Source organism: Trachurus japonicus, chromosome 13 (assembly GCF_045865225.1).
Source record: "Trachurus japonicus isolate A0001 chromosome 13, Traja_1.0".
Taxonomy (NCBI): domain Eukaryota; kingdom Metazoa; phylum Chordata; class Actinopteri; order Carangiformes; family Carangidae; genus Trachurus; species Trachurus japonicus.
In genome coordinates this window covers 1847106-1862124 of record NC_140919.1, presented here as the reverse complement: position 1 = coordinate 1862124, position 15019 = coordinate 1847106, and the positions used below count along the sequence as shown (strand labels likewise).

Genomic DNA, 15019 nt, shown 5'->3' with positions numbered 1-15019 from the left:
ATATACTAAATCATAAGTCTTTACTTTCACTATATTATGCTTTTGTTTTTCCTTATCTGAACTACTGTGTGGAGGTCTGGGGCAATACATACAACACTAATTTGCACCCATTGATTATTCTACAGAAAAGAGCTATTCGTAATGTTTGTAATGTAAAGTACAATGATCATACAAATGACTTGTTCTTGAGGGCAGCAGCATTGAAATTCCTGGACCTGATTAAACTAAAAACTGTACAAATTGCCTATATGGCCAAACATAATCAATTACCTGATACTATACAAGGTCTCTTCTGTGAAAGGGAAAGTGCCAAGAGATACTATGACCTCCGGGGTAAACATAAACTGGCACAGCAGCTCACAAGAACAACCCTTAAATCTATGTGTGTCTCAGTCTGTGGAGTAATTATGTGGAACAGTTTGGCTGAAAACATCAGAAACAGTAAAAGCCTGAGTGAGTTTAAAAGAAAGTTTAAACAGCAGATGTTTGATGTGTACAGTAGGGAAGACGGTGGTGGTTAAACTAAATTAAATTAAATTGATTAAATAAATACATAAATAATATAGGACAAATGTAGGACTGTTGAGGGAGCTCGCAATGCTCCTACTTCAATGCTTTTTGTTTGTTTGTTTGCTCGCTTGTTTTTTTTTTTTGTTGTTGTTATGTATGTCTTGATGGTGTCTTTATGTGGGGGATGGAAATTTAAATGCTCTGCTTCGTCCATCCCCTTTTCACACCAGGTGTTGTTGTTTTCTAACAGTGCTGTTGTTGTATTGGTATGTTGGTGTCTGTAGTTTGTTCTGTTTGGTTGCTGTGGTCTGGTGTGAAATAAACAGTGAAACAGAATAAGTCACAATATCAGTTTTGGCCCCTGACTATAATAGCGTATTTTTTCCCCAAAAAGATTTTGCACTGGTTGGGTTTAGAAAATGAAGAAAGGAGTTGGTTAAAGCAGAAGGAAGTGGTCCGGTCGTTTTGGCTAATGCTGCGTTCCAGGCAGGCTTTTGAAATCGTAAATTACAGCTTCAAGTCACAACTTACGACTTTGTAGCGTTCCAGGCAACCCACTCGTGTTTCTCCGACCTGTTTTACCTGTGAAAGTCACTATAACGGCCACTCGTAACTTCTGACCGGTGAACTCGTACCAGATCGAACTGGTACCAACAATCGGAAAAATAGGAGTTTCCTTGAACGCACCATAACAGCCCTCGTCCTTACGTCACCACATTCACGGCGTTCCTTGGCTGCACACACAGCCCTGCATGCCGTTCTCTCTCCTCATTGGATAAAAACTGTAGGATACGATAAATGTTTTCTCCTGGGCTCAGAGCAGAGCAGAGTGACTGACAGACCCGTGTTTCAGTCCAAACACTCTATAGAAGTGATTGCTGTCGGAAGATAGAACTATTTAAGACTTAGATTAACACAAATATATCACTTACTTCTGCTTTAAGTTTAGTAAAAAGAGCAGAGAGAGGCTAGACAGGCAGACTAGTCCTGTCTGCGCTCTGCTGCGTAATGACGCAGAGGGGAAGTACGCATGTCGGAATAGCGGTAGGTCTATGTCGGAATGGTGGGATGTCGAAGTGACAGCATGTAACCAACTTGTTGTTGTGTTATTATGATGTTACTGTAGCTGAGTCAGAGCTGCAGCTGTCAAGTCTGGACCGACAGTCAGAACCGTGTCCGCCATGTTTGTGGGCGCTGTTCAATGGAGGACTCGGTTCTGTCGGTCCAGACTTTACAGCTGCAGCTCTGACTCAGCTACAGTAACATTGTAATAACACAACAACAACACAACCACAAGTTAAACTCTGGTAATGACAGACGGTGACAAGGAAAACATTAAAAAAAACTGTTCCTTACTGTACCGTCACACGAAGAAATCAACTGCGACACAACCGCTGGGTCAAAGTGAAATTTAACTTCAAGTGGTGGCGGGGGGGGGGGTTGTTATTCCTGTAGCCCACTTCCGGTGGGCGTCCCGTCCCGTCCTTGTTTTTTTTTTTTTTTGTTTGTTTGTTTGTTTTGTATGGTAGCTACTTGTTATCAAGCGTCTCTGTGCGTAGTGTGCATGAGGTTGTTTTTTTTTAACGCTGGAGGTAAAAGATGTGGAACCTGGCAGAACCTACTGGAACACTTCTGTCCTTTTTGTTTTTGCTGTTGTGTGTGTTTTTGTTTTTGTCCTCAAGCCGGTTTTACCTCCAGTTATAATGTATAATTTGTTTTTATTGTATGTGTGTGTGGCTGATTCTGTGAGAGCAGTTGACCACACCTGAATTTCCTTCGGGATTAATAAAAATCTATCTATCTATCTATCTATCTATCTATCTATCTATCTATCTATCTATCTATCTATCTATCTATCTATCTATCTATCTGTCTATCTATCTATCTATCTATCTATCTATCTGTCTATCTATCTGTCTGTCTATCTGTCTGTCTGTCTGTCTATCTATCCAACTTTACGACCCCCCCTCTGGCTTATAAAAAGCATTTATTCCAATGCAGGCTTAAAAGAAAAAAGTGGCTTGTGTTTAGAAAACTTTTTTTTTTTTTTTAAGAAAAAACACAACTTTTTAACACATTTACAACAATATTTGTGAACTGAAATATACAGTACAGGCCAAAAGTTCTGACACACCTTCTCATTCAATGTGTTTCCTTTATTCTCACTGAAGGCACCAAAACTATGAATGAACACATGTGGAATTAACAAAAAAAGTGTGAAATAAGTAAAAACATGTCTTTTCTTCTTTGTCTTCTCTTTCTTCTTTTCTTCCTCCTCTCCTTCTTCCTCCTCCTCCTCTATCTCTGCCCCCACCAGTTCTAGTTTCTTCAGAGTAGCCCCCCTTTGCTCTGATTACTGCTTTGCACACTCTTGGCTTCTCTTGATGAGCTTCAAGAGGTGAACCTGACCTGAACATGGTTTTCACTTCACAGGTTGACAGCCTTGTCAGGTTCATTAGTGGAATTTCACTGAGAATCTACAATGTAAAATAGTCATGAAAATAAAGGAAATGCATTGAGTGTGTCCAAACTTTTGGCCTGTACTTTATAAATATAAAACTTGAGTCCAAATGTTAAACCAAAATCTAAATGTTAAACCAATATCGCTTGTATCGACGCAAATGTGTCAAATTTTTTGACTCGTAAATAAAATGAATAATCAATATTACAAACTGCATTTTAGTTTTCTTCTTCAAGACTGCTCATTATGTAACTTAAAGCAGAAGTAAGTGATATATTTGTGTTAATATAAGTCTTAAATAGTTGTATCTTCCGACAGCAATCACTTACATAGAGTGTTTGGTCTGAAACACGGGTCTGTCAGTCACTCTGCTCTGCTCTGAGCCCAGGAGAAAACTTTCCTTGTATCCTACAACCTTTATCCAATGAGGAGAGAGAACGGCATGCAGGGCTGTGTGTGCAGCCAAGGGACGCCGTGAATGTGGTGACGTAGGGACGAGGACTGTTATGGTGCGTTCAAGGAAACTCGTAGACTCGTATTTTTCCGACCGTGAAGTGGTACCAGTTCAATCTGGTACGAGTTCACGGGTCGGAAGTTACGAGTGGCCGTTATAGTGACTTTCACCGGTAAAACAGGTCGGAAAAACACGAGTGGGTTGCCTGGAACGCTACAAAGTCATAAGTTGTGACTTGAAGCTGTAATTTACGGTTTCAAAAGCCGGCCTGGAACGCAGCATTAGCGAAAACGACCGGACCACTTACTTCTGCTTTAATGAAAATAATAAAGAAAGGGACAGTTAAGATTTAAAAACAAAACATCCTCCAGCAAAAAGTTACCAGTAGGAATTAGCACATTGTATTGTATTGTATTGTATTGTTTTGTATTGTATTGTATCTGATCACAGACGTATCAATAAATGTTGATGTGACTCTGTGACTTCATGTGTAGGGACTACAGATGGAAATTAGCTGGGAGCTAAATCTGGTGCAACCATTTTCTCATTTTTTTCCTTTAAATGATTAATGTAATTGCACATTGTCCCGTATTAAACTAATAAACTAAACTAAACTAAACTCATGAGTTAGTGAAACACGACGCAGCGGCACGGTGTCAGCTTAGAGTATTTATTCAAGTACAACGGTAATTAGTCCTGTGATGAATACATCAGACAATGAGCCACAGCAGACAGCTGCAGCAACACAACAACAACAACAACAACAACAACAACAACAACAACAGATCAAACCAGGAAGTTCATTTAAAAAGTATTTACACGTTCATGCACATGCAGTATTTCAATTGATACAAAAGTAGTAAAACTAGATCTACAGTCATTCTTCAGTATAAATAGTATAAATAATAATATTCCTCTGTAGAAACAGCTCCGTCGTCTTCTTCTTCTTGTTCAGGTATTTGGTGTGAAGAAGAAAACTCAGCGTTCAGGTAAATCCAGGTGTGAGTCCTCCGCCGTCCGACGAGAGGAGGCGGAGCTCGGGAATCGAACCCGGTGCAGCAGAGAAATCCTGCGAGGTGGGAACAGGACAGGCACTCAGGGAACAGGCCGCCGGTCACATGGCGACCGGTCCCATGGCGACCGGTCGGTCGTCACTTCTGCAGGATGAACTGGTCGATGAACTCGTTCTGCTCCGACTCCACTTTGGACAAAGCTTCGTACTCGATCCGATACCTGAGGACACGGGGAAGGTCGTGATGTCAGCAGGGTCGCCGGCCAATCAGAGCAGAGCTGACGGCAGGACAGGGTTCCTACACATTTGAAATTTCCAAATTCCACACTTTTTCCAGACCCTAATTTCCAGACTTCTCAGTAAAAAAAATTCAAATAATTTGTGATATTTGAGTAAATAGTTGTGCATTATATAAAAAAAAATCATGCAATTAATCATTTGTTTTCATTATTCTGAATGTGTATGCCATACCAAATAATTTAGGTACTATAGGCTATAGGTACAATAGCGCATACAAAAATAATTAACCCAGATAACTTCAGATAAGACCAAACCAGATAACTAAATAAAACTAAATATATTTCCATACAATAATTTCCATTTTCCATACTTTTCCAGACCTGGAAATGTATAAAATCAAATTCCATACTTTTCCATACTTTCCATACTTGCGTAGGAACCCTGGCAGGAGGTTAAGCCCAAAGAATAGGCCTTTGACTTCCAGTCGTGATGCAAAGCTCCCCTTTGGCATGGAAGTAAATACAAATAAATCTATCCTAAGACCTACAACTAAGGCCTAGTCCACACCAACACGGGTATTTTTGAAACCGAACTTTTATGGACCACGGTTAAAAAAAGATTTGCGTCCACTCCACCGATGTGATAAAAAATAACTCCGTCCCACATGAAACCGCAAATCCGTCTCAAACTATGTCATGTGCATTCCAAAGCAGTAGGTGGCGACATCGCTCCGAACAGGAAAGCAGCTGTAACTTGCACAGAGAGAGTGGAGGCTCAAACTGACCGGCACCGCGAGACGAGTCCTCGCTACTAACACACCCCGCCCGTCATCTCTTGTTTATGACAGATACGAAAATACACAGATACACACATCGTAACGATAATTTAAAACAAAACAAATGTAAGGATGGAGGAAGAAAAGCAGTGGGGAAGTGACCGCAATTTACAACTTGATAAAAGCCTGTTTACTCCATATCAACATTATGTTTACATATGGTGGCCACGCGGTTTTGTATTAGTGTCCACATGTTTAGTGATTATTGATATTCACAGCAGCGTCTGAGCGGTCGGCGCATGGTCAGCGTTGAGAAGCTTGACGTGCTAGCAACAGTAACTAGTGGGGGGCGGGGCTTTATGAAAAATGTCCGGTTTTCCTGTCCACACATGAAGCTGAAACCAGAGTTTTAGAAAAAGTTCAACTCCGGTTTCAGGAGCCGACGACCGCGGTTACGTGTGGACGAAAGACCAAACCTAAGACAACACTTTGTATCCAAAATAAACACGTGTTTTTTTTTTGTAAATGGCCGCCGACTATACTTGAAAGGCCCATATCTTTGCTTCTGTTGTAGCTATAATAACTAATTTGGTGACAAACTGTACATTTTTGGGGTCAAGGAATCCAATAAAATAGGTTCCAAGACTAAAAAAACAATGATGTTCTCCTTACCATGACAGTTGGAGCTAAGATGAAAAATGCATGCCAAAAACACATTCCATTTAGAATGAAGAATTATCTATCTCATGATGTTACAGCATCTTTATTTCTTATTTATTTCTTATTTCAAATTAGCCATAATGGAATGTCGTGACTGGACTTTATGCTTCCTATGTGAGTCCGCACTACAGATTGAAAAACATTAGATCCCTGTTTTTATCATTCAAACTGACAAACAATCCTGAAATATTGCAATCATGTTACAAATAAGCTGTAGATAACATCCAGGAGCTGAAGGCATTGTAGTTCTGTCTTTTTGGACTTTTCATGTTAATTTGTTGTATTGTTTTGGGGACTACGGATGTAATTTAGCACATGTGCTAAATCCGGTGTATTTACTGTGGCTACTCTAGCACTCACTGTCCATTAATATGCATTGTCCCGACTAAATAAACAAATAAAGTAAAGTAAATATAGTAGTTTATAGTGGACATTCAAAATGGAATGTATTTTTAGTTGTTTTCTTAGCTCCAATTGTCATGGTTAGGAGAACATCATTGTTTTTTAGTCTTGGAACCTATTTTATTGGATTCCTTGACCCCCAAAATGTACACTTTGACACCAAATTAGTTATTATAGCTACAACAAAGCAAAGATATGGGCCTCTCATGTATGGTCGGCGGCCATTTAAAAAAAAAAAGTGTGTTTACGTGTTTATTTTGGATACAAAGTGTGATCTCACTTGTGTCTTTGTATAGATTAATTTGTATGACCCTAAGGTACTAACATCCCAAAAAGGAGCTTTGCATCATGACTTGAAGTCAAAAGTCGCTTAACCTCCCTACCAACACACGTTCATCAGCTTTTAGATTTATTCACTTTTATTATTAATATTGATTATTATTTCAGTTTAGTTTTAGTTTGGTTGTAGTTCAGTGTTTGAGTTGTAGAAGCTTCTGTGTCAGAGCTCTGAAGATCAACTTCCATATATGTGGGATTTAACTTTTAGCCCCAGAAGTCTGATTAAAAGATCTTTTACATGATTAGAAATGATTAAATGATGACTAATTTATCATATAACAACACACAAACATGTTGTTTTTGTGTTTAACACCAGGCCCCTCCAGCTCTGAGCTGCTCCTCTATCTGTCCCTCAGCAGAGGAGACGACCGCTGCAACACTCAAACACTCAACAACTCAACAGTTTCCTTTGGAGTAGAAATCCTTAGTGGTGTCTGCAGGAGTCAAACAGAGCTCTGGGAGCCGACGTCACCATGTGATCAAGAGTTTTCCAGGACATTTCACCCCCCCCCCATTTTCCATGACTGTAAAACAGGTTTTCCCGGAGTGTGTGAACTCTGCTGTGTGTGTGTGTGTTTTACCTCTCGAGCTGCATCTTCTTCTCGGCGATGAGCGCCTGCAGCTGCTGCTGCTGAGCCTCCCTCTGCTTGGCCACAGACTTCAGCAGGTTCCTGGCTCCGATGGCCTGAAGGACGAGGACACACTGAGGATCAGACCGGACTGGACCGGAGCAGAGCAGACTGGACCGGACCAGACCGGACCGGAGTAGGGCTGTCACTTTTTATTCAACATTCGAATATTCGTTCGAAGTTCGGGTGAAAAGTTCATATTCGAGCGGTAATGAAGTGCTCAAAATGTGGGCTGCACTGCCTGCATAGCGCCAGGGACACAACGGATGCGGAGATGCCGAGAAGTGGAGCCGGTTTCCTTTCGGCGTCCATATTTACTGCTGGTGTCGTGTCGCGGCATGCAACTCCGCGGCCGGCTCGCGCCCTGCAGCGATCGTTTCGGCGTCTGGTCTATTTTGTGTGCGAGCCGCGAGCGATCGCGTCAAGCACGGCAGGAAGTCAAACATGAAACAACGAGAGAATTTGGTCAATTTTCAAAATTAAAACAATTTTCAAAATAAAACACCGCAATTGTGTGTGTATTGGGTATTCGAATTTATCCGAACGAATTACGGGTCATTTGATATTCGTTCGAACCTAATTTTTCTGAAAAGTGACAGCCCTACAGCAGAGTAGACCGGTCTGGACCGGACCGGAGCGGACATGTGACAGTCGCTGTGTCTCAGTGTGAATCCTTCCCTGAGTCACTGTCATGTGGTTTACTATCTACACCAGGGGTGGGCAATTATTTTTTCCAGTGGGCCACACTGACTCCGATAAAGTGAGTGAAGGGCCACACAATTCGAAATCGAATTTAAACATTAAATATTTATTACGTAAGGGATAATGTATAGTTGGTCGGTTGTTACGGAGAAATAAACCCCATTTAGAACCAGGTTCCATACAACCTGTCGGGGTTTATTTCTCCATAACAACCTACAACTCTACATTATCCCGCTTAGAACACGGCCTACAACTAAATCATTCAATAATGTAACACAAAATAATGATAAAAAGAGATTTTATTCATGTAAAATTAGACCGTTGCTCGGGACGCCGCTCTGACCAGCGCAGCACAGAAAAGAGAAACTATGCAGGATATTTACTTTATGTTTCATTTTTACCGTCATTAAATAGCTTGGGACTAATAGTGATGTTAGATAAACGACTTGTAACCTGTTACAGGGAGAGTGGAGGCTCCTTATTTCCACATCGTGGCTGAAAAGTAAACTTGCATCAGAACCTCTGACCGTGTCACAGCTCCTCTCCTCTCTGTAGCTCCGCGACACAAACGCACCCCATAATCTCTTGTTTATGACAGATAGGACTACACAAAACAGCGGCCGTGACCGGACATGCAGAGTCTGTTTCACTGAGCCTCCTCCCGTTCGTGCATTTGAAGCCTTTGATAATCAATCAGTGGATCGATAGATTACCATACACGTTACGTGTATTTTGTGTAGTCGTACCTGTCATAAACAAGAGATTATGGGATGCGTTTGTGTCGCGGAGCTACAGAGAGGAGAGGAGCTGTGACACGGTCAGAAGTTCTGATGCAAGTTTACTTTTCAGCCACGATGTGGAAATAACTTAGGAGCCTCCACTCTCCCTGTAACAGGTTACAAGTCGTTTATCTAACATCACTATTAGTCCGAAGCTATTTAATGACGGTAAAAATGAAACATAAAGTAAATATCCTGCATACTTTCTCTTTTCTGTGCTGCGCTGGTCAGAGCGGCGTCCCGAGCAACGGTCTAATTTTACATGAATAAAATCTCTTTTTATCATTATTTTGTGTTACATTATTGAATGATTTAGTTGTAGGCCGTGTTCTAAGCGGGATAATGTATAGTTGGTCGGTTGTTATGGAGAAATAAACCCCGACAGGTTGTATGGAACCTGGTTCTAAATGGGGTTTATTTCTCCATAACAACCTCCGAACTATACATTATCCCTTACTTATTAAACTGGACAGAACAGGAAACAGGAAACACTAGGTGCGTTTCCATCAGCTGTTTAGATAGATCGAGATGTATCGCATCGGAAAATGATGATGGAAACGCCGTGATTCGCATTAAAATCCTCTGATTCGCACAAAATGAAATACGCTCGCTATGGCCGGGTTTTGGTTGATTCGAATGGGATGGAAACAGCTGTATGCGAATCAAGTGACGTAGCCACTTTCACCCCGTCTACTCCCGTGTTGCAGTTCACTCACAAGACAACATCAGGGTTTCCGCTGTCACACAACAATTAATTAATTGTGGCGCATCGCCACGGCAAAATAAAAGCCCCCACACACCTTCATATGTGATTAGGCCTACTGCACAGTTCTTCATAGTTCCTCCTCAGTAAAAACCAAACTTATCAACCAGCGAATCCAGCGTTTATCATTAATAAAGTCTGGGGCGGCGCAACTCTCTCTCTCTCTCTCTCTCTCTCTCTCTCATGAGAACAGCCTGCTCTCACACACACACACACATACACACACACACAGGTCGCGTTATGACGGTAATAAACATATGCGCTAAATCGCGCTAATGTGTTCAAATCAGACCGTCAGTCCGTCCGTCCGGGGGGGTGGGGGGGATGCAAAGTCCGTAGATGGAAACACACATGATTCGAATTTCTTTTAATGCGCATTGCCCAGTAATTCGAATCACTTTGGATGGAAACATGGCTACTGACCTTCATCTTCTCCGTCTCCGCCTCCTTGGCCAGCTCGTCCACCAGCTCGATCAGACCGCCCACGATCTTCTGGAACTGACCGATCTCTGTGGAAACAACACGACCACGTGACCTCACAACCTCATGACATCACAACCTCATCATGACCTCATGACCTCACAACATCACGACCTCATGACCTCACAACCTCATGACATCACAACCTCATCATGACCTCATCACGACCTCCCGTTCACACACTCACTGTCCACGAAGTCTTTGCACTCCTCCTTCAGCTCCGTGGTCTTCTGGCTGACGTCCGGCTGCAGCACCCTCAGCTTGTTCAGCTCGTCAAAGTAAAAGCCTGCCTCCGCTAGCGGCTCCGTAGCCATGGCTGCAGCCCCTGTTACCACGGAGACGCAAGGGGTCAGAGGTCAGAGCACACCTACAGCACAGCACAACACAGCAGTCTGAAGGTCACATGACTCAGATTACATTACATCATCTACAGCTGTGTGTGTGTGTGTGTGTGTGTGGTTACCATGGGGACACGTCTGCCCCTGTGTGATAAGGCTGAGCTGTGTTTTGAATCATGAAACTTTATTGAATGGCCGGACCATGGGCCGGACACACCTGCAGCTGCAGCGCCACGTTACTCCCTGTGTTTGATAGCCGCGTTACTAGTAACTATCTGTATTTAAACCAAGTTTCTCCCTGTGTTTAATAGCCGCGTTACTAGTAACTATCTGTATTTAAACCAAGTTTCTCCCTGTGTTTGATAGCCGCGTTACTAGTAACTATCTGTATTTAAACCAAGTTACTCCCTGTGTTTAATAGCCGCGTTACTAGTAACTATCTGTATTTAAACCAAGTTTCTCCCTGTGTTTGATAGCCGCGTTACTAGTAACTATCTGTATTTAAACCAAGTTACTCCCTGTGTTTGATAGCCACGTTACTAGTTACTATCTGTATTTAAACCAAGTTTCTCCCTGTGTTTAACCATGTTACTAGCAACTATCTGTATTTAAACCAAGTTTCTCCCTGTGTTTAATAGCCACGTTACTAGTAACTATCTGTATTTAAACCAAGTTTCTCCCTGTGTTTAATAGCCACGTTACTAGTTATATTACTATCTGTATTTAAACCAAGTTTCTCCCTGTGTTTAATAGCCACGTTACTAGTAACTATCTGTATTTAAACCAATAAGTTTCTCCCTGTGTTTGATAGCCACGTTACTAGTAACTATCTGTATTTAAACCAAGTTTCTCCCTGTGTTTAATAGCCACGTTACTAGTAACTATCTGTATTTAAACCAAGTTTCTCCCTGTGTTTAATAGCCACGTTACTAGTTATATTACTATCTGTATTTAAACCAAGTTTCTCCCTGTGTTTAATAGCCACGTTACTAGTAACTATCTGTATTTAAACCAAGTTTCTCCCTGTGTTTAATAGCCACGTTACTAGTAACTATCTGTATTTAAACCAAGTTTCTCCTTGTGTTTAATAGCCACGTTACTAGTAACTATCTGTATTTAAACCAAGTTTCTCCCTGTGTTTAATAGCCACGTTACTAGTAACTATCTGTATTTAAACCAAGTTTCTCCCTGTGTTTAATAGCCGCGTTACTAGTAACTATCTGTATTTAAACCAAGTTTCTCCTTGTGTTTAATAGCCACGTTACTAGTTACTATCTGTATTTAAACCAAGTTTCTCCTTGTGTTTGATAGCCACGTTACTAGTAACTATCTGTATTTAAACCAAGTTTCTCCCTGTGTTTAATAGCCGCGTTACTAGTAACTATCTGTATTTAAACCAAGTTTCTCCCTGTGTTTAATAGCCACGTTACTAGTTACTATCTGTATTTAAACCAAGTTTCTCCCTGTGTTTGATAGCCACGTTACTAGTAACTATCTGTATTTAAACCAAGTTTCTCCTTGTGTTTAATAGCCACGTTACTAGTTACTATCTGTATTTAAACCAAGTTTCTCCTTGTGTTTAATAGCCACGTTACTAGTTACTATCTGTATTTAAACCAAGTTTCTCCCCGTGTTTAATAGCCACGTTACTAGTTACTATCTGTATTTAAACCAAGTTTCTCCTTGTGTTTGATAGCCACGTTACTAGTAACTATCTGTATTTAAACCAAGTTTCTCCCCGTGTTTAATAGCCACGTTACTAGTTACTATCTGTATTTAAACCAAGTTTCTCCCTGTGTTTAATAGCCACGTTACTAGTTACTATCTGTATTTAAACCAAGTTTCTCCCTGTGTTTAATAGCCACGTTACTAGTAACTATCTGTATTTAAACCAAGTTTCTCCCTGTGTTTGATAGCCGCGTTACTAGTTACTATCTGTATTTAAACCAAGTTTCTCCCTGTGTTTAATAGCCACGTTACTAGTTACTATCTGTATTTAAACCAAGTTTCTCCCTGTGTTTAACCATGTTACTAGTAACTATCTGTATTTAAACCAAGTTTCTCCCTGTGTTTGATAGCCGCGTTACTAGTTACTATCTGTATTTAAACCAAGTTTCTCCCTGTGTTTAATAGCCACGTTACTAGTAACTATCTGTATTTAAACCAAGTTTCTCCCCGTGTTTAATAGCCACGTTACTAGTTACTATCTGTATTTAAACCAAGTTTCTCCCCGTGTTTAATAGCCACGTTACTAGTTACTATCTGTATTTAAACCAAGTTTCTCCCCGTGTTTAATAGCCACGTTACTAGTAACTATCTGTATTTAAACCAAGTTTCTCCCTGTGTTTAATAGCCACGTTACTAGTAACTATCTGTATTTAAACCAAGTTTCTCCCTGTGTTTAATAGCCGCGTTACTCGTTACTCTCTGTGTTTGACCACTTAACCGGCGTTAGCATTAGCATTAGCATCAGCCTCTGCCCGTGTAAAACGAGTTGTAACCATAGCGATTCAACGGTCGCTTCACTAAAGTAACGACACTGTTATTATATATTATATTCAGTCACTGGGTGCGCGTGCCTGCATGTGGTGTTACGGTTACAGTTACAGTTAGCTTTAGCTTTAGCTTTAGCCCACAGTGGTTGGACTGGATTAGCTCGGCTAGTTAGCTTCACCAGTTAGCTTCAGAGCTAACTAACGTTAACTAACTAACTAACGGCAGGTTTTTAAAAACACACGGTAATGACGTCACAGCCGCAGTAAAAAGCGCTAGCTCACGAGACGAGACGGAGTTTCTTCACCTGTTTCACCTGCAGCAGCGACAACAACAGAGAGACCGAGATGTGTGTATGTGGCAGCGACCTCCTCCCGGGGTGTGTGTGTGTGTGTGTGTGTGTGTGTGTGTGTGTGTGTGTGTGTGTGTGTGTGTGTGTGTGTGTTTACATTTAGTAAACGTGACAGGAAATGTACTGAACTTGTTTTAATTCAACAGTTTAGAGGTTGAAGGGCTTTTATTGTGAAATTAAAACGGAAATGAGACCCAACCTGTTGTCACAATGGTTATTTAAAAAAATATTATTGCATAGTTATTATTATCATGTTTTTTTCTCTCTATCGCTCTCTACCTTTGATTTATGCATTATTATTATTATTATTATTATTATTATTATTATTATTATTATAAACCACAAGAGTCTTTATTGATCCCACGTGTTTGAAATTCACTTGTAACAGTAGAGTACAGGACGCGTAAGGAATTAAGGAATGAAATATAAAAGATTTACTATGTACACGAATATACCATATATATATAAACAAAGATATAGCTATGTTATGTACAAAAATAGTAGAGAAACTATGTTGTTTGGTCAAAGATATTGCATAGTGTGTATATGGTCATGAAGAACAGGTAAAAGTACGGCTTGTATATGAAGGAACAAGGTGAAAATACACAGAGTAAATAATGCAGAAAAAAAACGTTATAAGTACAACTGGGTGAGGTAAAGGAGTGTAGTAATGGAGAAAGTGGCCTGTGCAAAAGTTGGCAATCATTATTATTATTATTGTTATATATTATATTATATTATATCATATTATATTAGTATTATTACTATTTTTATTATGTTTTGTGAACAGTGTGGGGAAACAGAATCTGCAGCTGCAGCGTGTGGTGATGGGAAGTGGAAGATATGGGGAGGAGAGTACTGAAGGCAGCAGTCAGGTCAGTGGAAAGGGTAAAAGTAGTGTTTCATTTAGAAAAACCTACTGAGAGTAGAGTTGAAGGAAGTCATGCAGCATCTGTCTGAGTTTCTATGTAACACAGGTGTCCCTGCTCAGTACTAGGTGGCGGTAATGCTCCACGAAATGGGAAGCAAACTGTCATAAAACACAAAAATGAAGAAAAAAAGAATTGAATTTATACTTATATTATATTATAGATCAGTGGTTCTCAACTGGTGGGTCGGGACCCAAAAGTGGGTCTAGACCCGTTCTGGATGGGTCACGGACAGCTGGTCAGAAAAGTAAATAATATTTAATTTGAACACATGCAGTTGTAATGCTCCTCCTCACTTTCTTATTATTTGCTCTGAATGCAAAGATATCAGTTTCTTATTAACGTGGCCTGATGCAGTGAATCTGGTTTTGTTTTGTGGGTCTTTATTTTGTGCAATTTGATATTTATTCACTTTAGTGAACATGCTCTGAATGCAGAGATGCATTAGAAGTCAAATATATCGTTTTGTTGGTCTCCATTTTGTGCAGTTTGATATTATTTTATTGACTTCCGTACATGCAGTTGTCATGGTAACTCCTCAGTTTCATTCATGTGCTCTGAAATGCACTTTGCTCAATAAAGAGCTAAATGAGTTTTTAAGGTTTTAAAAAAAATTATTGGTTTTGAATTCTATAAAAGTG

General features: G+C 40.4%; 2 protein-coding genes across 2 annotated transcripts in view; both read right to left on the bottom strand.

The window, feature by feature from the left end:
• LOC146975212 (protein NLRC3-like) overlaps window positions 1-15019 on the bottom strand; it is a 347620-nt gene that overhangs the window by 26771 nt on the left and 305830 nt on the right. The window lies entirely within an intron of this gene.
• On the bottom strand, window positions 4082-10595 carry LOC146975227 (intraflagellar transport protein 20 homolog). The gene is made up of 4 exons (XM_085794371.1): window positions 10454-10595; window positions 10210-10295; window positions 7495-7598; window positions 4082-4658 (listed from the first exon to the last, which is right to left on the bottom strand). Exons 1-4 carry the CDS (start codon window positions 10578-10580, stop codon window positions 4577-4579), a joined length of 399 nt encoding a protein of 132 aa, XP_085650497.1. The 5' UTR covers window positions 10581-10595; the 3' UTR covers window positions 4082-4576.